The sequence below is a fragment of the Dendropsophus ebraccatus genome, chromosome 2 (assembly GCF_027789765.1).
Source record: "Dendropsophus ebraccatus isolate aDenEbr1 chromosome 2, aDenEbr1.pat, whole genome shotgun sequence".
Taxonomy (NCBI): domain Eukaryota; kingdom Metazoa; phylum Chordata; class Amphibia; order Anura; family Hylidae; genus Dendropsophus; species Dendropsophus ebraccatus.
In genome coordinates, this window is record NC_091455.1 from 213459494 (window position 1) to 213486381 (window position 26888).

At 46.6% G+C, this 26888-nt stretch overlaps 1 protein-coding gene across 6 annotated transcripts in view; it reads right to left on the bottom strand.

Annotated features, from left to right (window-relative positions):
- Positions 1-26888, bottom strand: part of AKAP9 (A-kinase anchoring protein 9) — a 161265-nt gene that overhangs the window by 110589 nt on the left and 23788 nt on the right. For 3 of the 6 annotated variants that reach the window (XM_069959450.1, XM_069959449.1, XM_069959454.1), the window contains 6 exons: positions 17823-18080; positions 14068-14112; positions 12165-12218; positions 11560-11730; positions 4619-4774; positions 2073-2312 (listed from right to left, as the gene is read on the bottom strand). In XM_069959450.1, the coding sequence (XP_069815551.1) occupies positions 2073-2312; positions 4619-4774; positions 11560-11730; positions 12165-12218; positions 14068-14112; positions 17823-18080 (924 nt within the window). The remainder of the gene's footprint in view (positions 1-2072; positions 2313-4618; positions 4775-11559; positions 11731-12164; positions 12219-14067; positions 14113-17822; positions 18081-26888) is intronic. The other 3 variants (XM_069959451.1, XM_069959452.1, XM_069959453.1) reach the window with 3 other exon arrangements.

Consider the following 26888-nt stretch of genomic DNA (forward strand, 5'->3'; position numbering starts at 1 on the left):
CTATGTATATATAAAAATAATTGAAAGTATACACACACACAGACACGCCCTTCACATCCACCATACACAACAGCTATATTACAGGCAGCTATGCTGGTGACTTCTGCTTATACTTCTCCTGAAAAAAGGTCACACTAATAGTAATAATACAATCACACAATTGCTTAGTTAAACATTAACAACACATCCTGAGCAGGTAATGCTGCCCGTCGCCCTCCTGATCTGTGTGCACATGGCAGGAGCTTCTCATGTTATAGTATAGTAGTAATGCTGCCCGTCCCCCTCCTGATCTGTGTGCACATGGCAGGAGCTTCTCATGTTATAGTATAGTAGTAATGCTGCCCGTCCCCCTCCTGATCTGTGTGCACATGGCAGGAGCTTCTCATGTTATAGTATAGTAGTAATGCTGCCCGTCCTCCTTCTGATCTGTGTGCACAGGAGAGGGGAAAGGGGAACTCCGGCAAACTATTTGCTTTCAAATTAACCGGTGTCAGACAGTTAGAGATTTGTAAATTACTTCTATTTAAAAATCTCCAGTCTTCCAGGACTTATGAGCTGCTGTAATTCCTGTAAGTGGTGTATTCTCTCCAGTCTGACACAGTGCTCTCTGCTGCCACCTCTGTCCATGTCAGGAACTGTCCAGAGCAGCAGCAAATCACCATAGGAAACCTCTACTGCTCTCCACACTGGAAACAATACACCACTTCCTGCAGGACATACAGCAGCTGATAAGTACTACAGGACTGTAGATTTTTGAATAGAAGTGAATTACAAATCTATATAACTTTCTGACATCAGTTGATTCGAAAGAAACAACATCTCTGATGTGGATGCACTAACCACTACAAATAAAACAAGTACTCTGTAAGGCCGTGTTCAGATTTTGCAATGGAGTTACATTCTGATGGAATAAACATGATGGACATAGGAAAGACTGATCATATCCTGAGCTGTGCGCAGCTTCCTGCAGGGTCTCTCCCATAGGGATCTCCTCTAAGCAACCACAAGGCCCTCTGCCCTGGCAACACAGACAGCGACCTGCACATAGTCCTACAGCAGGTGTACAGGCTGGATACAGAGGAACCATCACCTGCCTCCATATTGTGCATGATCAGCAATTAGACGGCCATAGCTTCTGTCCACTAATAAAGCACATGGCGCTCCATTACATGCAGCGATTACATGATATTGCCATGAAATTCTCCATTGAGTGAATGCATACAGCATCTTGTGGTTAAAGGGGTACTACAGCCAAAAAAAAATAATTTCAAATCAACTGTTTTTAGAGTTAAATAGATTTGTAATTCACTTCTATTTTAAAATCTCCAGCATTCCAGTACTTATCAGCTGCTGTATGTCCTGCAGGAAGTGGTGTATTCTCTCCAGTCTGACACAGTGCTCTCTGCTGCCACCTCTGTCCATGTCAGGAACTGTCCAGAGCAGGAGAGGTTTTCTATGGGGATTTGCTGCTGCTCTAGACAGTTCCTGACATGGACAGAGGTGGCAGCAGAGAGCACTGTGTCAGACTGGAGAGAATACACCACTTCCTGCAGGACATACAGCAGCTGATAAGTACTGGAAGAAGTAAATTTCAAATTTCGTTAACTTTCTGACACCAGATGATTTGAAAGAAAAATTAATTCACAGGAGTTCCCCTTTAATTCTCCAGTACCAAAACACTGTGGACAATAGTGGCTTCCATCTTCGAGGGAACAGTTTGGGTTCGGCCTTTCCAGATCCAGCATGGCTGCTCCCCAGTGTACATGAGCGAGGGCCATAAAGACATGAAGGGGAGTCTGGGATGGAGGAACCCAAACCCCGAGCCCTGACCTCATACAACACCTTTGGGATGAATCAGAATGGAGACTGTCAGCCTGATCTCCATCAATATCAAATGAACAAAAATTTCCACAACCCCCCCAAATCTAGTCGGAAGCCTCCCCAGATGAGCAGAGGCTGTTATGGTCATACACCACAGAGTAACCTTATAGTAGCAGCCAGGATGGGGGATCAGTGTTACTTTAGGATCAGTGCGGTGTTGTATAAAGCTCCATGTTGTTGTTCCTACAGACCTGGTGTAACCTGTGCATGTGATCCTGCAGAGATGTGACTTGTGTCCGCAGCTCTTCATTCTCCTTCTGACAGCGGCTTAGGTGTTGCTCCCGCTCCTCATTCTCCTTCTGGCAGCGGCTCAGGTGTTGCTCCCGCTCCTCCAGCTGCTGCTGATAGCTCAGGATCTGCTGCCTGGAGTGAAGGAGATCGGCCGCCGTACTCGAGTGGCTGCTGTTCCTCAACGTCTCACCAGCCTGAAGCTGCAAAACAATGGAGAAGGAAGAGGTAAGGTGCTGCCAAAGAGCTCTGGCAGCGCCTTATCTCTCACAGAACAAAGGGGTAGGGTGGTGATTTTTCCATCATCTGTCGTTGACGGGAGAGCCCCACACACAGGGTGTATGGAGACTAGAGATGAGCGCAAATGGAGCGTACTCGAGTCCGAGCGTGCTGCTGAAGAAGCTGGATGTAGCCCTGGGAAGTCCTGGTGGATACAGCCATCGGCTATAGGCGGTATCCATTTTTTCCAGGACTCCCTAAGGCTGCAACCAAATTCTTCAGCCATCAGCAATGAAATGCTGCACGATCAGACTAGAGTTGTACTCATCTCTATTGGACTCGGTTCACAAGTTCTGGTTATTTTACAGGATTGGAGGAGAGGATAAAAGAAACCCTGCAAACAGTAATGTTTTGTCCAATAAAACCCTGCAGAATAAATGGAAATCTGATGGAAACCCCCCAGACCTCAGTAAGTGAAAGGGATCTCTCAGGAATCCACTTAGATCTGTTAGTGTGCGGTCCTGGGACCGTCCAGCTTATTATGGCATCAAAGCAGCTATGATGGAGGGGGGGACCTCACCTAACACATCTATGATGGAGGGGGGGACCTCACCTAACACATCTATGATGGAGGGGGGGACCTCACCTAACACATCTATGATGGAGGGGGGGACCTCACCTAACACATCTATGATGGAGGGGGGGACCTCACCTAACACATCTATGATGGAGGGGGGGGACCTCACCTAACACATCTATGATGGAGGGGGGGACCTCACCTAACACATCTATGATGTAGGGAGGGTGGGGATCTCACCTAACACATCTATGATGGAGGGAGGGTGGGGATCTCACCTAACACATCTATGATGGAGGGGGGGGACCTCACCTAACACATCTATGATGGAGGGGGGGACCTCACCGAACACATCTATGATGGAGGGGGGGACCTCACCTAACACATCTATAATGGAGGGAGGGACCTCACCTAACACATCTATGATGGAGGGGGGGACCTCACCTAACACATCTACGATGGAGGGGGGACCTCACCTAACACATCTATGATGGAGGGGGGGACCTCACCTAACACATCTATGATGGAGGGGGGGGGGGGACCTCACCTAACACATCTATAATGGAGGGTGGGGACCTTACCTAACACATCTATGATGGAGGGAGGGACCTCACCTAACACATCTATGATGGAGGGGGGGACCTCACCTAACACATCTATGATGGAGGGGGGGACCTCACCTAACACATCTATGATGGAGGGGGGGACCTCACCTAACACATCTATGATGGAGGGGGGGACCTCACCTAACACATCTATGATGGAGGGGGGGACCTCACCTAACACATCTATGATGGAGGGGGGGACCTCACCTAACACATCTATGATGGAGGTTGGGGACCTCACCTAACACATCTATGATGGAGGGGGGGACCTCACCTAACACATCTATGATGGAGGGGGGGACCTCACCTAACACATCTATGATGGAGGGGGGGGCCTCACCTAACATCTATGATGGAGGGGGGGGGGGGACCTCACCTAACACATCTATAATGGAGGGTGGGGACCTTACCTAACACATCTATGATGGAGGGGGGACCTCACCTAACACATCTATGATGGAGGGGGGACCTCACCTAACACATCTATGATGGAGGGGGGGGGACCTCACCTAACACATCTATGATGGAGGGGGGGGACCTCACCTAACACATCTATGATGGAGGGGGGACCTCACCTAACACATCTATGATGGAGGGGGGACCTCACCTAACACATCTATGATGGAGGGTGGGGACCTCACCGAACACATCTATGATGGAGGGGGGACCTCACCTTACACATCTATGATGGAGGGGGGGGGACCTCACCTAACACATCTATGATGGAGGGTGGGGACCTCACCGAACACATCTATGATGGAGGGGGGACCTCACCTTACACATCTATGATGGAGGGGGGGGGACCTCACCTAACACATCTATGACGGAGTGGGGGACCTCACCTAACACATCTATGATGGAGGGTGGGGACCTTACCTAACACATCTATGATGGAGGGGGGGACCTCACCTAACACATCTATGATGGAGGGGGGGACCTCACCTAACACATCTATGATGGAGGGGGGGACCTCACCTAACACATCTATGATGGAGGGGGGGACCTCACCTAACACATCTATGATGGAGGGGGGGACCTCACCTAACACATCTGTGCTGTAAGAAGTAATGGAGGATAGTGATGTCTGGGTCATATAATGGGGTCTTACATGCTGGAACTGGATCTTTAGTTTCTGACTTTGCTCGGTCAGTTCCAGGAACTCTCTCATGATGTCGTCCTTCTCCTTCCGGGCCTGCTGCAGGTTGGACGTCAGCTGGGTGATGATCCCGTCTCTCTGCTTTATGGCTGTTTCAAACTCCTGAAGCTGAAAGAAAAAAAATCACAAAGATAAAAGGGACGGGAGACTTTCAGGGGGTTTAGTCAATTCTGAGCAGAAGAAATGTTACCGCAATAATAATGCTATGTTTCATATTCATCAAATTAAATAAAGAAATTGTATCTAATGTTAAAGGGGTACTCTGACATTTTTTTTCTTTCAGAACTGGTATAAATTTAGTACTTCAACTGGTTTTAGAGAGTTATACAGATTTGTAATTCACTTCTATTTTAAAATCTCCAGTCTTCCAGTACTTATCAGCTGCTGTATGTCCTGCAGCCGGTCTTCAGTGTGACACAGTGCCACCTCTGTCCATGTCAGGAACTGTCCAGAGCAGCAGCAAATCCCCATAGAAAACCTCTCCTACTCTGGACAGTTCCTGACATGGACAGAGGTGTCAGCAGAAAGCACTGTGTCAGACTGGAGAGAATACACCACTTCCTGTAGGGCATACAGCAGCTGATAAGTACTGGAAGACTGGAGAGAATACACCAACTATATACAGTCTTGCATATACAGATGCAAGACTGTATATAGCTATGATAGTATAATATCACATGGAAGACACAGAAGGAGAAACACACCCACAGACTGGTCTCTTCCTTACATAACATCAGTAAATGGCTCAGCTACTCCATGGCACCTTACGGGCAGTGAACACGTGTGTTGATTTAGGGAGAACAATAGCATAAGGTAAAATATATAACACTGCATATCAGCTGGACACGTTGATAACACCAAGCTAAAAGGTGGCCATATGCTTCTCACACTCTGCTCCTGACCCCCCTCACCCATGCACATGACAGCCAGCCATACAGTTTACACAGCCGTCAGCCAGGTATTCATCACTCATTCATGCACACTCTGCACAGTCAAGCACACATGTACTGTGAACTAGAGAAGAGTGGAAAGCTGCTGCCAGACTACACTGGTGGTGGCTTATCTCCCCAAGAACAAAGGATCAGACATGCTAAATTTCAATATGACCGATCCTTCTGATGTCTGATATCAGGGAAGAGTTAGGGGCCCCTGTACACATTAGATCCTGCTGAAATGGCCAGCTTTATCCACTGCAAACAGATGGCTTATCTTATGTTAAAATTCGACATGCCTGACTGCTGTGCTTTCCCATACTGTGGTAGACAGGTTATATCAATGCATAGATATAAAGGATAAATGGGAGGCTATGGATACAGGTTATACCAATGCATAGACATATAAAAGGATAAATGGGGGGGCTATGGATACAGGTTATATCAAAGCATAGATATATAAAGGATGAATGGGGGGCTATGGATACAGGTTATATCAATGCATAGATATAAAGGATAAATGGGAGGCTATGGATACAGGTTATACCAATGCATAGACATATAAAAGGATAAATGGGGGGGCTATGGATACAGGTTATATCAAAGCATAGACATATAAAGGATAAATGGGGGCTATGGATACAGGTTATACCAATGCATAGACATATAAAGGATAAATGGGGGGGGGCTATGGATAAAAGTTATACCAATGCATAGACATATAAAGGATGAATGGGGGGCTATGGATACAGGTTATACCAATGCATAGACATATAAAAGGATAAATGGGGGGGGGCTATGGATACAAGTTATACCAATGCATAGACATATAAAGGATAAATGGGGGGCTATGGATACAGGTTATACCAATGCATAGACATATAAAGGATAAATGGGGGGCTATGGATACAGGTTATACCAATGCATAGACATATAAAAGGATAAATGGGGGGCTATGGATACAGGTTATAGCAATGCACAGACATATAAAGGATGAATGGGGGGCTATGGATACAGGTTATACTAATGCACAGACATATAAAGGATGAATGGGGGGCTATGGATACAGGTTATACTAATGCACAGACATATAAAGGATGAATGGAGGCTTTGGATACAGGTTATAGCAATGCATAAATATATAGGATGAATGGGGGCTATGGATGCAGGTAAAATATGTGATGGCAGCTTTTTATAGAGCATATATTAAAGGGAATCTGTCACTAGGTTTATGTTGCCGTAAATGAGGGCAGTATAAACTAGATAGGTGTATTACTTACATTATTCTTTTTAGCCGTTCTCCTAATATGCAGGAGAATAGGATTCTTGCCCCCCCTTTCCCCCGCCCTCCAGCTGACTGCCTATACATCCCATGGATAGATAACTGCCAATCAGCAGCTGGTGGGCGGAGTTCTCTGATGCTCATGAATATCCAGGACTACTGGGCTCATGCACACAATGGAGAGGACTACTTATTTTCCATGTTATTCAGGAGGAGATCTCTGGATCAGCTGCACAGAACAATATAAGTGATCCATCATTCTGTTCAGCTTCTCTGTCACTGGTTTATGCTACTCTGAGATAGAACAGTATAATCCTAAAGACAGAGTCTCTTTATACATAGTGACTGATCTACGGTATTATTACGGTGACGGGCTGTCTATAAATTATGATGTAAACCTCCAAAGTGCAAAAAAGATGAAAAAGATAAATTCTACAACAGACAAGGCACGACTGCAACAACGGAAGCACTGACACCCGACTAGCTACACATAGAGGAGAGCGGCCGATGGGCCGCGGCTCACCATGAAGCTGGCCGCCATATGAGACGTCAGCCGGCACACTGTCTTTCTGATGTGCAACTTCTCACGTGAAAGCAATTAATGAATAATAAAATACACAAGAAATTAATAAATATATTTAAAAAAAATACAGATTATTAAAAATATATAAAAAAAAAAAGTAGTGGCTTCTGTCAATGAGGTGGATTTTTGACCATTTCCCTTTGATTGTTTTTTCCTGTGTGAAGACCCTCTTAGAATAGCACAGATTAGAGGTTATACTACACAGTACGGATCCCTAAGCACAGAGAACCCCTTTAATTAAGGTTCAATACCAGCCCCAGAATTATAACCCCACCCCCACCCCCACCCATCTGAGCAGACCCCACAATGGATGATGACCACAGCTACAGCTACACCACCACCACCTCCACAGCTACCCCTCTTTCATCCCCACAGTGACCCCTCCGCCATCCCTACAGCTACACCGCCACCATCCCTACAGCTACACCGCCGCCATCCCTACAGCTACTTCCATCCCTACAGCTATACCGTCACCATCCCTACAGCAATAGCGCTGCCATCCGTACAGCTACAATGCCGCCATCCCTACAGCTATACCGCCGCTGTCCCTACAGCTACACCGCCGCTGTCCCTACAGCTACACCGCCGCCACCCCTACAGCTACCCCTCCTTCATCCCTACAGTTGCCCCTCCGCCATCCCTACAGCTTTACCCTTCCTTACAGCTACACCGCCGCCATCCCTACAGCAACCCCACCGCCAACATCCCTACAGCCACACCAGCGCCGCCATCCTTACAGCTACACCACCCCCAACATCCCTACAGCCACAACACCGCAATTCCTTCAGCTGTACAAAGTGGTTTACCAAACCAGTGGCAGCAATTACAGGGCAGCCCTGTAAATCCCATTCTAATCAATGGCAGATCATGGAAAATCACTAATATTACTAATGCTTCATGGTGCACATATAGAATAACGAATAAACAACAGAAAATAGGATGAAAGCGATAATGGCGCCGGTCACATGTTACATCTCATGCAAAACGTTATCCGCACATAATCCCCAGGAGACCTGCGAGGATCAGCAATGTACAGGATAATGGCTTCCTATGGGACTGATCACTCCAGCACCGCTCTCCCAGGTCTATGGCGTCATTACATGGATGATCATCAAAGACAAGAAATGTTATGTGCTACACGCCTCAGCAATCACAACAGGGAGGGGGATGTTACACACACACACAAAAAAACAACAACAATGGGGATTACAAAAATCATAACTAAAAAGTAGTACACTATATATTAGTAAGAGTATGGCTATAAGTGAACCGGGATGAGCCAGGTACAGGACTGTATGGAGGGACATGGGGTCCCTGTGGCTTCAATACTGTGGACCCAGTGTCACACAGTTGTACAGTCTAGCCAGGAATTCAGCCAACTCTACTATGTGGGAGGTGTAAAGTCAAGTAAGTGTAGTGGGAGGGTGAAGATACATTCCCAGCTAGAGTGTACAGCAGGAAGACAGGCAGGTTGAACACACCAGAGCAGACAGTATGCATCAAAAGCAGAAAGAAAACATGAAAAAAAATTTTTTTTCCCGCTAACATATGTTCATTTATTAGATAGAAATAGGTGTCAGAAATTCCCTTTAAGGGTAACACTAGGTGGCGCTAACTCTACAGTTTATAGGGCCATAGTCACTGCAACTATATGTTGGGTCTGCTAACAGGAGCATTGGCCATAGCAATGGGTAGCTGGTAGGTGGGAGCAGTCTGCGGCCTCACATACTACTGGTACAGAGCTAAAGGGGTACTACGGCTAAAAATCTTTTTCTTGTAATTTTTGTAATTTATTTCTATTTAAAAATCTCCAGTCTTTCAGTACTTATCAGCTGCTGTATGTCCTGCAGGAAGTGGTGTATTCTCTCCAGTCTGACACAGTGCTCCCTGCTGCCACCTCTGTCCATGTTAGAAACTGTCCAGAGCAGCAGCAAATCCCCATAGAAAACCTCTCCTGCTCTGGACAGTTCCTGACATGGACAGAGGTGGCAGCAGAGAGCCCTGTGTCAGACTGGAGAGAATACACCACTTCCTGCAGGACATAAAGCAGCTAATAAGTACTGGAAGACTGGAGATTTTTAAATAGACGAAAATTACAAATCTATATAATTTTCTGAAACCAGTTTATTTGAAAGAAACAGATTTTCGCCAGGGTTCCCCTTTAAAGGCTACACAACATGTTGAAGTATACGTGATCTGTTTCCTATATGTAACCTGACAGCTGAGCTCATGGCTGACACATAGATCTACCAACCCCCATGTACATGCACGCTCAACACAGCAGAGCATACACAAGTCCTGGATGAGGAGAGTGAGCCACTGCCAGACACTTCTAATGGCCGCTTACCTCCCTGAGAACAGAAGGATCAGGCGCTACTCTGATCCTTTTTCAGACTGTCTGGACCCTGGTTACCTGACAGCAGTGCATTGTGGGAGCTGAGATGACATTACACATTACACCACTATGCTGTGAGGTCAGATCAGACAGTGAAACACAGCAGTAAAGTGGAAATTTTATTAACCCCTTAAAGACCAATGCACAACAATCACTAAGAGGCTTCATTCTGAGGGTGTAAGGATGGTCACGCTGCCACAGGGTGGGCGCCCCACTATCACAGACAGCCCAGCACCCACGGCGGAAGGTTGGCATGGCACACTGTGTACATAATAAAGGAAGCGGCAATGCCACGGCCTTCATGGGAACCAGCGATCATGTGACACTGGTTCTGCCACGGGGGGCTGGGTCCCTTTACCAGTAAATAACGTCCATTATTTCATAAAAACAGCAGTTATATTGCCTGTTAAATGAATGCTGTCCAATAAAAACGGCCGTCACTTTGATGGTATGTGCCATAGCCATAAAGTGTCGATATAATATGCAAAAGTGGATTTTTCCATTAATACAGAAAACTCTGAAATTATCTCCATATATAAAACCAGGAAACGAAGCAAAGTGGCGGCATATAATAGAGCTCTGTGGACCTGCGGAGGCCGACAACGTCCGTAATTACGCTCAGCAGAAAAAAAAGAACATTCAAGAAAGCAATAAACTTCCAGAGAACCGGATATATAAAACTGCAGCCTGTGAGACAGAGAACCGGATATATAACACTGCAGCCTGTGAGACAGAGAACCGGATATATAACACTGCAGCCTGTGAGACAGAGAACCAGATATATAACCCTGCAGCCTGTGAGACAGAGAACCGGATATATAACACTGCAGCCTGTGAGACAGAGAACCGGATATATAACCCTGCAGCCTGTGAGACAGAGAACCGGATATATAACACTGCAGCCTGTGAGACAGAGAACCGGATATATAACCCTGCAGCCTGTGAGACAGAGAACCGGATATATAACACTGCAGCCTGTGAGACAGAGAACCGGATATATAACCCTGCAGCCTGTGAGACAGAGAACCGGATATATAACCCTGCAGCCTGTGATACAGAGAACCGGATATATAACAATGCAGAGAATTTTTGTTTAAAATTTTCTATTTTAAGAAGAGGCCCGGGCTCAGACTTTTATTTATTTATTTTTTTCAAAAGAGCTGAGGAGGAGGTGGCTGAAGATAACATGCATTCACCTCCCCGGCTCCAGCACTGGGGTCCGCTCTCCTCCGCTCCGGTTCCTGGTCCCCCAGCCGCTTCCTGATCTAAGCGGAGACCTGGGTTGTGATGTGTCAGGCGGCCAAGGTGGGACGCCGTGAGATCAGATTGCTCAGTCCCAAACAATCATATGCAAAAAGTGTCAGTCAAGCTACTACACTGCCGCTACATTCAGTCACGCTATTTAGCTATCTTTGGCAGATGGTTTACCTACAATAAATTCATGCGTACAATGAGAACGACCAATATTACAATATGTTTCTATGGAATATGAGTCTATGGAATCACTTTCTCTGGCCCAAGGAACCCAAATCTAACACTATGTCCTGTCGGCACACAAGCCTGGGATCCCCTGGTGTAGGACCCTTAGTGGTTGGAATGGCTCCTGGTATAATAACGTCTTTTCATAGGAAGCAATATAGAAAGGACAGGAAATAAAGAGTTTTCCAAAGATTTTTTTAAAAAAAGTTACGTTACAGGTACCTGCTGCAGCCCCTCATTGCCGTACGCCGCCCTCATCTCCTCCAGCTCTCTGTTGAGTTCCTCAATCTCTTGCTGCTTCCCGGCCAGCTCGTCCTCCATCACCTCCAGCCGTGCCTGTGAGCTCTGGGGGCCGCGCTCGGAGAACGTCTCCCGGACCCCAAACTCTTCTTCCTGCATGATAATCCGGCTTAGTTAGTGCTGAGAACCAGTCTGCACAGTAATATATACACACACACACCATCCGCACTCCACCGCCGCTATTAGGAAGCACCCCGCCACCATATCGCCACGGCAACCTCCTTTGTTGTGCAGATAATTTGCACCTCAAGAGCGCCAACATATTTCCACCAAATTTTCCGGGTTTTTTTTATGTATGTCTGGTCTCCAGTATCATCATCATCATTATTATTATAATAACACTATTATTATTATTATTATTGTTATTATTATGCACCAGGTATTAAAGATGAAGAGAAGGGAAGAAGAGGAGGGGAGGGCGCTCAGTAGGTGTTAGGACAGGTGTTATAAGCAGGTTTATTAACCACTCAGCTGCTGGACACGTGTTAGTGACATTGGGTTAGTGAATATATACTGATATACTGTACCCATAGTATATGTGCAGTGCTGTCGGCTGGTAACGGAAAGAGGTCATCGACTACCTGTGACAGAATAACATCCGGGAGTCTATGAGCTGGATGTAGTGATATACACGGACAGGGGGCGGCTGGGGGCACCGCATGTGGGGGAGGATACAAAAACGTTTAATAGTCAATGTATACCATCTGCAGTAAAAAGTCCCTTAAAGGAGGAGTCCGGCGAAATTGTTTATTAAAGTATTGTATCGCCCCCCAAAAGTTATACAAATCACCAATATACACTTATTAGGTGAAATGCTTATAAAGTGCTTTTTTCCCTGCACTTACTACTGCTTCAAGGCTTCACTTCCTGGATAAAATAGTGATGTCACTTCCTGGATAAAATGGTGATGTCACTTCCTGGATAACATGGTGATGTCACTTCCTGGATAACATGGTGATGTCACTTCCTGGATAACATGGTGATGTCACTTCCTGGATAACATGGTGATGTCACTTCCTGGATAACATGGTGATGTCACTTCCTGGATAACATGGTGATGTCACTTCCTGGATAACATGGTGATGTCACTTCCTGGATAACATGGTGATGCCACTTCCTGGATAACATTGTGATGTCACTACCCAACTCCCAGAGCTGTGCGGGCTGTGGCTGGAGAGGATGATGGCAGGGGGTGCTCAGTGTCCCTCCAGTGCCCTGTGTCCCTCAGTGTCCCCCTGCCATCATTCTCTCTAGCAGCCACAGCCCGCACAGCTCTGGGAGTCGGGTAGTGACATCACCATGTTATTCAGGAAGTGACATCACCATGTTATTCAGGAAGTGACATCACCATGTTATCCAGGAAGTGACATCACCATGTTATTCAGGAAGTGAAGCCTTGATGCAACAGTAAGTGCAGGGAAAAAAGCACTTTATAACCATTTCCCATTATAAGTGTATATTGGGGATTTGTAGAATTTATGGGGGGCAATATAATACTTTAATAAAAATTTCAGCTGGACTTCTAATATGGCATCTGCTCACACACAAACACATGAGAGATACAGAAGACAGAGCCCAATGTACATGGCCGCACATTACAGCAGTTACTTCTCGGGCTGTGTTCACATTTTGTCTTGAGGATTGAAGCAGTAGTTTTACATCTGAAGTTTTGTACACGTTATTCTGCCTTGAAGCAGAATAAAATAAACTGGTGTTAAAAAATTATACAGATTTGTAAATTACTTCTATTTAAAAATCTCCAGTCTTCCAGTACTTACCAACTGTTGTATGTCCTGCAGGAAGTGGGGTATTCTCTCCGGTCTGACACAGTGCTCTCTGCTGCCACCTCTGTCCAGAGCAGGAGAGGTTTTCTATGGGGTTTTGCTACTACTCTGGACAGTTCCTGACATGGACAGAGGTGGCAGCAGAGAGCACTGAAAAGAGTACACCACCTCCTGGGAAACATACAGCAGCTGATAGGTACTGGAAGCCTAGGGGGAATATAGTCCTATTATCCACCCTATAACTACCTTAAATTGCAGCCAACCTACCATACAGGACTGATGGGAAAGCTCAGGAGATCACGTTATATTTCTACATGACAAATTCATTTTATTACAAGAACATAAAAGAAAAAAATAAAATAAAGCAACAAAGAACACGAGTTCTCCTGCGGTGAGTATACATAATAACACCTGGAGCACAAACCATTAAGAGACTGAGAGAGGAGGCAGAGAACGGGCGGAATTATTACAGAGATGAAGGGAACGCGGCGGGAGGAGGAGAAACGTTTATTTCCAATAATTTCTCCGGGGCCGAGGGGGACGGGGCAGAAAGCAAAATAAACCGGACGTTCATCAATGAGAGGCCAATCAGGGCGGATCAGCAGAGATGAATGATCAGCATGCAGCATGCAGGAGCCCATCTTACCTCCGAACTATAATCGTCGGCCGTGGTGGAAACTTCGCTCTCAGGCTGCGATTAAAACAAAACCTATTTGAATAAGGTTTCTTCTAGTTAATATACAACCTTGTATAACACGAGAACGCGGATCCTGAGACCTGGACGTGCGGACGTTCCCTCTCGCTTTGTTGACTTGACTACTTGCAGGTTATCAGTATATAGTAATGGACTGATCATTAAAGGGGTACTCCGGCAAAAAAATAAAAATAAATAAACTGGTGTCTGAAATAAATTAGTAATCTGTTTACCTCTTTCTATTTAAAAATCTCCAGTCTTCCAGTACTTATCAGCTGATGTATGCCCTGCAGGAAGTGGTTTATTCTTTCCCGTCTGACACAGTGCTCTCTGCTGCCATCTCTTTCCATGTCAGGTTTTCTATGGGGATTTGCTGCTGCTCTGGACAGTTCCTGACATGGACAGAGGTGGCAGCAGAGAGCACTGTGTCAGACTGAAGAGAATACACCACTTCCTGTAGGACATACAGCAGCTGATAAGTAATGGACGAATGGATATTTTTAAATAGAAGTAAATTACAAATCTGTATAACTTCCTGACACCAGTTCATTTGTAAGCGTGGTCTGTGTGTATACAATAGGAGATACTAGCCTCCAGGGTTATTCCTAACATTGAGGGCATAGAGCCATAGGCTAGCATCCTTTATTTTATACCACACTGCAGCATCCATAGAAAAATGTATTAATCTTTCCTGCCTCCTTTGTGTCTCTCATAACTACCCCTAGGTCATGTTATGGCGCAGTGTCACATGACCCAGTTATTGTTTGCCTACAATAGGTTCTCAGTCAGTCTCCCTACTCCTCCAGCAGCTATATAATCCCAGTACATTCCCAATATGTTCTCAGTCAGTCTCCTTCCTCCTCCAGCAGCTATATACTCCCAGCAGGTTCTCAGTCAGTCTCCCTACTCCTCCAGCAGCTATATACTCCCAGCAGGTTCTCAGTCAGTCTCCTTCCTCCTCTGGTATCATACATACAGTCCCCAGTAGGATCCCTTGTGGACAGTTGGATCATAGCCACAATAGAATATGGAGCAGTATAAAGAACCAGCACTTCCTCATAAATCACTCCTCACAAGCCGTTTATTTTTTGACTTGCCCAATGTAATATTTATTGGTGTGACACCCCCTTTTAGCAGGATCGGGAGGAGCTACATACAAGACTGTTAAGCCTTTGTGTATGTCAGATCACTGAAACAGTCTACTTCAACGCTGCTGAAATCCCTGGTCCATTCCTCTAGCTTTTCTAATCCTGTGTCCCCATGACAACACTTCCTGGCTACATTCTGCTTCTGTTCAGCCTTGTCACAGGGAGGGTATACTATATACAAGCACTCTGGAGTACAGGAAGGTTCTGTGTGAATATATGTCAGCATCAATGTGAATGGTCATTAGGATTTATATGATGAAAATGCCGGACACAGGCAGGAAGTGTTGCTATGAGGACATAAAGTGAGATGAACAAGACTTGGAGGACCAGGTCCATGTCATGGCACCAGCACTAACTGTTATTACTTCTCAGCTACATGGTGTATAGTCTGTAATAACTCCTCATATTACCCACTACTAAGCTACATGGTGTATAGTCTGTAATACCTCCTCATATTACTCACTACTAAGCTACATGGTGTACAGTCTGTAATAACTCCTCATATTACCCACTACTAAGCTACATGGTGTATAGTCTGTAATACCTCCTCATATTACTCACTACTGAGCTACATGGTGTATAGTCTGTAATAACTCCTCATATTACTCACTACTAAGCTACATGGTGTATAGTCTGTAATAACTCCTCATATTACTCACTACTAAGCTACATGGTGTATAGTCTGTAATAACTCCTCATATTACTCACTACTGAGCTACATGGTGTATAGTCTGTAATACCTCCTCATATTACTACTGCGCTACAAGGTGTATAGTCTGTAATACCTCCTCATATTACTACTGAGCTACATGGTGTATAGTCTGTAATAACTCCTCATATTACTCACTACTAAGCTACATGGTGTATAGTCTGTAATAACTCCTCATATTACTCACTACTGAGCTACATGGTGTATAGTCTGTAATACCTCCTCATATTACTACTGCGCTACAAGGTGTATAGTCTGTAATACCTCCTCATATTACTACTGAGCTACATGGTGTATAGTCTGTAATAACTCCTTATATTACTCACTACTAAGCTACATGGTGTATATTCTGTAATAGCTCATCATATTATGTACAACTGAGGTACATGGTGTATAGTCTGTAATAACTCCTCATATTACTCACTACTGAGCTACATGGTGTATAGTCTGTAATAGCTCCTCATATTACTACTGAGCTACATGGTGTATAGTCTGTAATAACTTCTTATATTACTCACTACTAAGCTACTGTACATGGTGTATAGTCTGTAATAACTCCTCATATTATCTACAACTGAGCTACATGATGTATAGTCTGTAATAACTCCTCATATTACTAACTACTGAGCTTCATGGCGTATAGTCTGTAATCGCTCCTTACATTACCTACTACTGAGCTACATGGTGTACAGTCTGTAATAAATACTCATATTACTCACTACTGAGCTACACAGTGTATATTCAGTAGTAGCTACACCATGTAGCTCAGTAGTAATATGAGGAGGTATTACAGACTATACACCATGTAGCTCAGTAGTGAGTGATATGAGGAGGTATTACAGACTATACACCATGTAGCTCAGTAGTAATATGAGGAGGTATTACAGACTATACACCATGTAGCTCAGTAGTAGGTAATATGAGGAGCTATTACACACAATACACCATGTAGCTCAGTAGTGACTTATATGAGAAGTTATTACAGACTATACTCCATGTAGCTCAGTAGTGCGTAATATGAGGCGTTATTACAGACTGTACACCATGTAGCTCAGTAGCAGGTAATGTAAGGAGCTATTACAGACTTTACACCATGTAGCTCAGTAGTGAGTAATATGAGGAGTTATTACAGACTATACACCATGTAGGTCAGTAGTAATATGAGAAGGTATTACAGACTATACACCTTGTAGCTAAATAGTGAGTAATATGAGGAGTTATTACAGACTATACACCATGTAGCTTAGTAGTAGGTAATATGAGGAGTTATAACAGACTGTACACCATGTAGCTCAGTAGTAATATGATGAGTTATTACAGACTATACACCATGTAGCTTAGTAGTAGGTAATATGAGGAGTTATTACAGACCATGTAGCTTAGTAGTAGGTAATATGAGGAGTTATTACAGACTGTACACCATGTAGCTAAGTAAGCAATATGAGAAGGTATTACAGACTATACATGATGTAGCTCAGTAGTGGGTAATATGAGAAGTTATTACAGACTGTACAACATGTAGCTTAGAAGTAGGTAATATGAGGAGTTATTACAGACTGTACAACATGTAGCTTAGTAGTAGGTAATATGAGGAGTTATTACAGACTGTACACCATGTAGCTCAGTAAGCAATATGAGAAGGTATTACAGACTATACATGATGTAGCTCAGTAGTGGGTAATATGAGAAGTTATTACAGACTGTACAACATGTAGCTTAGAAGTAGGTAATATGAGGAGTTATTACAGACTATACATCATGTAGCTCAGTTATTACAGACTATACAATACGGATCCTCATCAGATACAGTGGGATAGTATAGTATATATATCACAGCCAGGACTGCTCACCTCTATGGTGTAAGTCTTGTCATGCTGAATCATTTCCCCTTGGGGCAGCGTCCTCATGATGGTGAACTCTGTGGTGGTCCCTGCTCCGCTGCTGGGGGCGGTCTGGGAGGGGGCATCATCGCTCTGTGATAGGCCGGCTTCTGACACTAACTCGGTGTGATCACGCTGCTTGGAGCTGGAGGACGACTTCTTCTTCTTGTTCTTCTTGGCTGTGTTCTGGCCGTCCGTCTGTCCCTTGCGTTGTCTGAACTGAGCAAGCTGATGGGGGCAAAGGAGAAAGTGAGTCAGCCATATGTAAGGGCAATAGTAGGGATCTGTATTCAGAGAGTGGACTTAGTGCAGTGATGTGGAGGGGGTCTTGGTCAGTCTGAGCCCCACCTCTAGGTGTCAGGATGTCGCAGCCTTGGGACCCCCACTCAGATGTCAAGGTGCTGCCAATCTTGAGATGTCTATGCTCAGGCATTAAAGTTTCATCTGCCGACCCTTCGGGTGTTAGGGTGCTACACTGGGAGCTCCAAAGCAGGTGTGAAGGTGCTGTCAACTCAGAGACCCTCTGGCATCAGGATGTGGCTGAGACCCCCCCCCCCCCCCCCCCCCCAAATGCCAAAAATTCAGAGACCTGGGGTCTCCACATCTGTCAGGATGCCACCTACATCGGGTCCCACTCCAAATATCACCCAAATGTCAGGGTGTTGTCAACTGAGACCCTCATATTGTTTTGCCCCTAGTCATTTTTCCAAACTCTATGACTTTCTATAGAGAGCTGGAAAGTTGAATGTACAAATCACAAAAAAACTAACACTTTCTAACCCATTCTGTACCCTAGACCACCAGGGACACTGACAGTAACACATTCAATACCCTAGACCACCAGGGACACTGACACTAACCCATTCTGTACCCTAGACCACCAGGGACACTGACACTAACACATTCAATAACCTAGACCACCAGGGACACGGAAATTACCACATTCTGTACCCTAGACCACCAGGGACACGGAAATTACCACATTCTGTACACTAGACCACCAGGGATACCGATATTGATCTATTTTGTACCCTATACCACCAGGGACAATGACATAAGCCCATTCTGTACCTTATACCACCAGGGATACTGACACTAACCCATTTCTGTAGCCTCGGCCACTACGAATACTGATATTCATCAATTCTATACGCTTGAGAGACCAATATTAGACCCTTCGCTGCCCAGACATTATTCTCTTCTCTGCCATAGACAAACAGAGGTGCTGGCATGGGGTTATCTATCGCTACAAAAACATGGCCACTTTCTTCCAGAGACAGCACCACTCTTGTCTCCAGCTTGGGCAGGTTTTTGCTGATCAGTTCCATTGAAGTGAAAGGAGCTTAATTGTAAACCGCACCTGAACTGGAGACAAGAGCGGGGCTGTCTCTGGAAGAAAGTGGTCACATTTTTGTAGCGCTGGATAACCCCTTTAACCCCTTCTTTCCCCTGGATTCCCAAGGAATGCTGAGTGTCTCCAACCTTCTCTATTATCTGGGTCCTATATGGCAATAGTCACTTCATGCTGTATGGACCGTCACAGCTTAGAGGGACTATACACCAGCTATAATGGTTCAAAAGGCAGAAACATCTCCATCTATCCTCTTTTACCCTCCCAGCATGGCACTGTTCCTGCCCTGTGACGTAACCCAGTGTCTGCTGTTGGGGTGAGCGGTGACCCGGCCTCTGTATTGGGGCGAGCGGTGACCCGGCCTCTGTATTGGGGCGAGCGGTGACCCGGCCTCTGTATTGGGGCGAGCGGTGACCCGGCCTCTGTATTGGGGCGAGCGGTGACCCGGCCTCTGTATTGGGGCGAGCGGTGACCCGGCCTCTGTATTGGGGCGAGCGGTGACCCGGCCTCTGTATTGGGGCGAGCGGTGACCCGGCCTCTGTATTGGGGCGAGCGGTGACCCGGCCTCTGTATTGGGGCGAGCGGTGACCCGGCCTCTGTATTGGGGCGAGCGGTGACCCGGCCTCTGTATTGGGGCGAGCGGTGACCCGGCCTCTGTATTGGGGCGAGCGGTGACACGGCCTCTGTATTGGGGCGAGCGGTGACACGGCCTCTGTATTGGGGCGAGCGGTGACCCGGCCTCTGTATTGGGGCGAGCGGTGACCCGGCCTCTGTATTGGGGCGAGCGGTGACCCGGCCTCTGTATTGGGGCGAGCGGTGACCCGGCCTCTGTATTGGGGCGAGCGGTGACCCGGCCTCTGTATTGGGGCGAGCGGTGACCCGGCCTCTGTATTGGGGCGAGCGGTGACCCGGCCTCTGTATTGGGGCGAGCGGTGACCCCGGCCTCTGTATTGGGGCGAGCGGTGACCCGGCCTCTGTATTGGGGCGAGCGGTGACCCGGCCTCTGTATTGGGGCGAGCGGTGACCCGGCCTCTGTATTGGGGCGAGCGGTGACCCGGCCTCTGTGGCCGTCCTGTAAAGCCCTCACAGCTCTCCGCAGATTACAGCAACCTAAGTAGTTAATGACACAATCGATTTATCCCGACGCCCGGAAGACTCGTTTCTCCTGTAAAGCTCCGCGCTAATCCTGAAAATCACATTTAGAGATTGGCCGAGGCTGTTAGATGACTGGCAGCAAGATCTTATTTGGTGCATAAGACGGGCGCACCGAGGGGGAAAGTGTACAGGGTGGAGGTCCCTACTGGGCACCACCTTACGGGGAGAGGTCCCTACTGGGCACCACCTTACGGGGAGAGGTCCCTACTGGGCACCACCTTACGGGGAGAGGTCCCTACTGGGCACCACCTTACGGGGAGAGGTCCCTACTGGGCACCACCTTACGGGGAGAGGTCCCTACTGGGCACCACCTTACGGGGAGAGGTCCCTACTGGGCACCACCTTACGGGGAGAGGTCCCTACTGGGCACCACCTTACGGGGAGAGGTCCCTACTGCACATCATATTAAAGGGAGAGGTCCCTACTGGGCACCACCTTACAGGGAGAGGTCCCTACTGGGCACCACCTTACAGGGAGAGGTCCCTACTGTGCACCGCCTTACAGGGAGAGGTCCCTACTGTGCACCACCTTACAGGGAGAGGTCCCTACTGTACACTACCTTACAGGGAGAGGTCCCTACTGGGCACCACCTTACAGGGAGAGGTCCCTACTGCACATCATATTACAGGGAGAGGTCCCTACTGTGCAACACCTTACAGGGAGAGGTCCCTACTGGGCACCACCATACATGGAGAGGTCCCTACTGTGCACCACCTTACAGGGAGAGGTCCCTACTGTGCACCACCTTACAGGGAGAGGTCCCTACTGGGCACCACCTTACAGGGAGAGGTCCCTACTGTGCACCACCTTACAGGAAGAGGTCCCTACTGTGCACCACCTTACAGGGAGAGGTCCCTACTGTGCACCACCTTACAGGGAGAGGTCCCTACTGTGCATCACCTTACAGGGAGAGGTCCCTACTGTGCACCACCTTACAGGGAGAGGTCCCTACTGTGCACCACCTTACAGGGAGAGGTCCCTACTGTGCACCACCTTACAGGGAGAGGTCCCTACTGTGCACCACCTTACAGGGAGAGGTCCCTACTGTGCACCACCTTACAGGGAGAGGTCCCTACTGTGCACCACCTTACAGGGAGAGGTCCCTACTGTGCACCACCTTACAGGGAGAGGTCCCTACTGGGCACCACCTTACAGGGAGAGGTCCCTACTGGGCATCACATTACAGGAAGAGGTCCCTACTGCGCATCACATTACAGGAAGAGGTCCCTACTGCGCATCACATTACAGGAAGAGGTCCCTACTGCGCATCACAGGGCCTCTCTTGTCCTCAGTTTGGGTGCGGTATTGCTGCTCAGTTCCATTAAAGTGAACGGAGATGAATTGTAATACCACACACAGCCTGAGGGTGGCGATGTTTCTTTGGCAGGAAGGTAGCTGTGTTTTTCTAATTCTGGATAACCCCTTTAAATTGCGCCATGTGAACAAGGCCTTAGTCTCACATATTTACAGCATGTTACCCATTGTATCATGAGAGAGGCAACGTGTTCACTAGCCCATAACCAGTAGCCGCAGTGCATTGTGGGAGATCAGTATGGGTTTGTCTGTCGGCACAATGCTGACAGATTCCAAGTGGCGTTCCAGAAGAATATGAACTCAAGATCACCAAGGATCTGCACAGTTACACATATAGATTATGAAGTTAAGATACCTACCCACCATTATAAGATTCCTTACACCAAGGCTGACACCCCTGTCCTCAGGTTGTGTGCAGTATTACAATTCAGCTTCATTAAAGGGGTACTCCGGGAAAGAAAATCTTTCAGATCAACTGGTATCAGAAAATTAGAAGATTTTTAATTTACTTCTGTTTAAAAATCTCCAGTCTTTCAGTACTTATCAGCTGCTGTGTGTCCTGCAGGAAGTGGTGTATTCTCTCCAGTCTGACACAGTGCTCTCTGCTGCCACCTCTGTCCATGTCAGGAACTGTCCAGGGCAGGAGAGGTTTTCTATGGGGATTTGCTGCTGCTCAGGACAGTTCCTGACATGGACAGAGGTGGCAGCAGAGAGCACTGTGTCAGGCTGGAGAGAATACACCACTTCATGCAAAACATACAGCAGCTGATAAGTACTGGTAACTGGAGATTTTTAAATGAAGGCAATTTACAAATGTGTATTACTTCATGACACCGGCTGATTTGAAAGAATTATTTTTTTTGCCTGGAATTCCCCTATAAAATGGAACCAGCTGGAAAAACCCAAGGACAGGAGAGGTGCTATTTCTGGAAGAAAGCCGCCATGTTTTTCTTAGCCTGGATAACCCCTTTAAATAGGGACATGTCTGAGGGACATGTGTTAGCAGGACACAATGTGCAATAAAAAGCAGGTTGTGGGAAGGTGGGGATACCCCTTTAAGGTTTTACGTTAGCCATTAATCTATAACAGACAGTAACGGGTACAGGGAAAGTATATAAACTCCAACATCCGACAAAGATTCATTCCCAGCTGACTAATAATGAGACGTCTCAGGGAAGAGATGTGGAGACGTCACATCAATAATAAAGGAATACCAATACGGTACCTTGTAGCAGAACATGTCGGACAGTGGCAGTGGTCCCCCACAATGAGCAGGTTATATGTGGGTCAGTGGCGGTGGTCCCCCACAATGAGCAGGTTATATGTTGATCAGCTGCTGTGGTGGTTCCCCCACGATGAGCAGGTTATATGTTGGTCAGCTGCGGTGCAGGTTATATGCCGGTCAGCTGCAGTGGTCCCCCACAATGAGCAGGTTATATGCCGGTCAGCTGTGGTGGTCCCCCACAATGAGCAGGTTATATGCCGGCGCCCCGGCCACTGACTTCTGATGTCTGAGCTTATGTGATTTACAGGGTTACCATTTACGTGCACACAAATCCTGTTACAATATGATAACCTTAAAGTGGCAGTAAGCTGCTGCGCTGACCATTATCCACAATGCAGCGAGGGAACGGCACGAAGAGCGAGCGACACGAACAAGAGATCATAGCGGGAAAAAACCTAACCTGCCCCTGACCCAGGAGACCCCCTGCCTGGAGGCTAATGCTATAATAATACACAGCGGGAGAGGTGAGCCCTGCTGCCTGGGCACTGCTACATCACCTGCAGAGGATGGGCCCCTTCCCTGTGCAAACCACTGACTGCTGCAGAACCTCATAAAATACAACTCAGCAGCTGCAGAACGTCATCATATACAAGTCAGCAGCTGCAGAACGTCATCATACACCTCAGCTGCTGCAAAGCATCATCCTATACACCTCAGCTGCTGCAGAATCTCATCATACACCTCAGCTGCTGCAGAACCTCATCATACACCTCAGCTGCTGCAGAACCTCATCAAACACCTCAGCTGCTGCAGAACCTCATACTGCACCTCAGATAGTATAGAACATAATTTCTTTAGTTTAGTGACTTCCCGCACCCTCGCTGTGCTGGCACATCATTCATGATAATTTAACAAATTATATATATATATATATATATATATATATATATATATATATATATATATATATATATATATATACACACATATATATACACACACACATACATACACTACCATTCGAAAGTTTAGGGTCACCCAAACAACTTAGTGTTTTCCATGAAAAGTCACACTTCTTCACCACCATACGTTGTGAAATGAATAGAAAATAGAGACAAGACACTGACAAGGTTAGAAATACTGATTTGTATGTGAAATAACATTGTTCTTACATCACACTTTGCTTCCGTCCCAGAATCCTCCTGTTGCAGCAATTCCAGCATTGCACACCTTTGGCATTCTAGCTATTAATCTGTTGGGGTAAGCTGGAGAAATTGCCCCCCACGCTTCTAGAAGCAGCTCCCACAAGTTGGATTGGTTGGATGGGCACTTCTGGCGTACCATACGGTCCAGCTGCTCCCACAACAGCTCAATGGGGTGGTGATCTGGTGACTGCGCTGGCCACTCCATTCCCTATGATAGAATACCAGCTGCTGCTTCTGCTGGAAATAGTTCTTGCACAATTTGGAGGTGTGTTTAGGGTCATTGTCCTGTTGTAGGATGAAATTGGCTCCAATCAAGCGCTGTCCACTGGGTATGGCATGGCGGTGCAGAGTGATAGCCTTCCTTATTCACAATCCCTTTTACCCTGTACAAATCTCCCACCTTACCAGCACCAACCCCAGACCATCACATGACCTCCACCATGTATAACAGATGGCGTCAGGCATTCTTCCAGCATCTTCTCATTTCTTCTGCGTCTCACAAACGTTCTTCTTTGACATCCAAACACCTCAAACTTGGATTCATCCGTCCACAACACTTTTTTCCAGTCTTCCTCTGTCCAATCTCTGTGTTCTTTTGCCCATCTTAATCTTTTTCTTTTATTGGCCAGTCTCAGATATGGCTTTTTCTTTGCCCCTCTGCCCTGAAGCCCAAAATCCTGCAGCCGCCTCTTCCCTGTAGATGGTGACACTGGCGTTTTGCGGGTACTATGTAATGAAGATGCCAGTTGGGGACCTGTGAGGCGTCTGTTTCTCAAACTAGAGACTCTAATGTGCTTATCTTCTTACTTAGTTGTGCAATGCGGCCTCCCACTTCTTTTTCTACTCTGGTTAGAGCCTGTTTGTGCTGTCCTCTGAAGGGAGTAGTACACACCGTTGTAGGAAATCTTCATTTTCTTAGCAATTTCTCGCATGGAATAGCCTTCATTTCTAAGAACAAGAATAGACTGTCGAGTTTCAGATGAAAGTTCTCTTTTTCTGGCCATTTTGAGCATTTAATTGACCCCACAAATGTGATGCTTCAGAAACACAATCTGCTCAAAGGAAGGTCAGTTTTGTAGCTTCTGTAACGAGCTAGACTGTTTTCAGATGTGTGAACATGATTGCACAAGGGTTTTCTAATCATCAATTAGCCTTCTGAGCCAATGAGCAAACACATTGTACCATTAGAAGACTGGAGTGATAGTTGCTGGAAATGGGCCTCTATACACCTATGTAGATATTGCACCAAAAAACAGACATTTGCAGCTAGAATAGTCATTTACCACATTAGCAATGTATAGAGGGGATTTGTTTAAAGTTATCTTCATTGAAAAGTACAGTGCTTTACCTTCAAAAATAAGGACATTTCAATGTGACCCCAAACTTTTGAATGGTAGTGTATATATACACATTAAAAAGCAATGTCCAGCAACACAGTTCTTGCAAAAATCCCAAAACTTTATTCATCCAGACAAAAGCAGCATGGAATAAGCAGCTTAATTCAGGCTCCAGATCAGGAACCTCCAACATAGGCCCTAGACCGTTTAACGGAGCCCCCAGACCAGGCCCTGTAACGGAGCCCCCAGACCAGGCCCTGTAACGGAGCCCCCAGACCAGACCCTGTAACGGAGACCCCAGACCAGGCCCTGTAACGGAGACCCCAGACCAGGCCCTGTAACGGAGACCCCAGACCAGGCCCTGTAACGGAGACCCCAGACCAGGCCCTGTAACGGAGACCCCAGACCAGGCCCTGTAACGGAGACCCCAGACCAGGCCCTGTAACGGAGACCCCAGACCAGGCCCTGTAACGGAGACCCCAGACCAGACCTTGTAACGGAGACCCCAGACCAGACCCTGTAACGGAGACCCCAGACCAGACCTTGTAACGGAGACCCCAGACCAGACCCTGTAACGGAGACCCCAGACCAGACCCTGTAACGGAGACCCCAGACCAGACCCTGTAACAGAGACCCCAGACCAGGACCCTTTAACATAGGCCTCAGACCCTCTAACGTAGACCAGACCCTGTAGTGTAGACCCCAGAACAGACTCTCTAATATAGACACCAAACCCTGTAAAGCAGACTTCAGACCAGACCCTCTAACATAGACCCCTGATCAGACCAAAACCAAGATTTGCTCTTCTATGGTTATTTTTCCAGCAGGGGACGAAGGATGCATAGCACACTGCCCCCTAAGGCCCATCGCTGTAACTGCACCCATTAACAACTGAACACAACAATGCCCCTGAAGGGTTAATGCCGGCATCCTGGATCTTTTACCAATTTTTCTCCCTTTTATAGAATAAGGTTGTATGCCGCCAGACAGCGCGAGCGATGGGAACGAGAATTACAGACCAGACATGTCCTTGAGAAATCCCAGACAGGAGCGTCACCAGACGGCGACCATTGTCCAACAACAACATCTTTATTGGTGCTAAAACCTGCGGAATTAGAACAAACACAATCGCTGACATTATCAATTCCATTTACTATTGAACAACAACTTTAGAGATGAGGGGCCGCCCCGTGCTGAGGATCCTGGGGGGTGGGGGTCACCATACCACCCAATGCTGTGTCACTGGGGTCGCCATGTGTATCCGGAGTCACTACACACTGGGCTCTGTTGTCCCTAGCAAAAATCACAGATCGGCTTTCATTTTGAAAAGTAAAATAGAAAGTTCTGACAGTAGTTGATTTAAAAAGACATTCATTTTTGCCGGAGTTCCCCACTGAACCAGATTGAATTTAGTGGGACAAAACTATCAATACTTGACAGCTCACATAC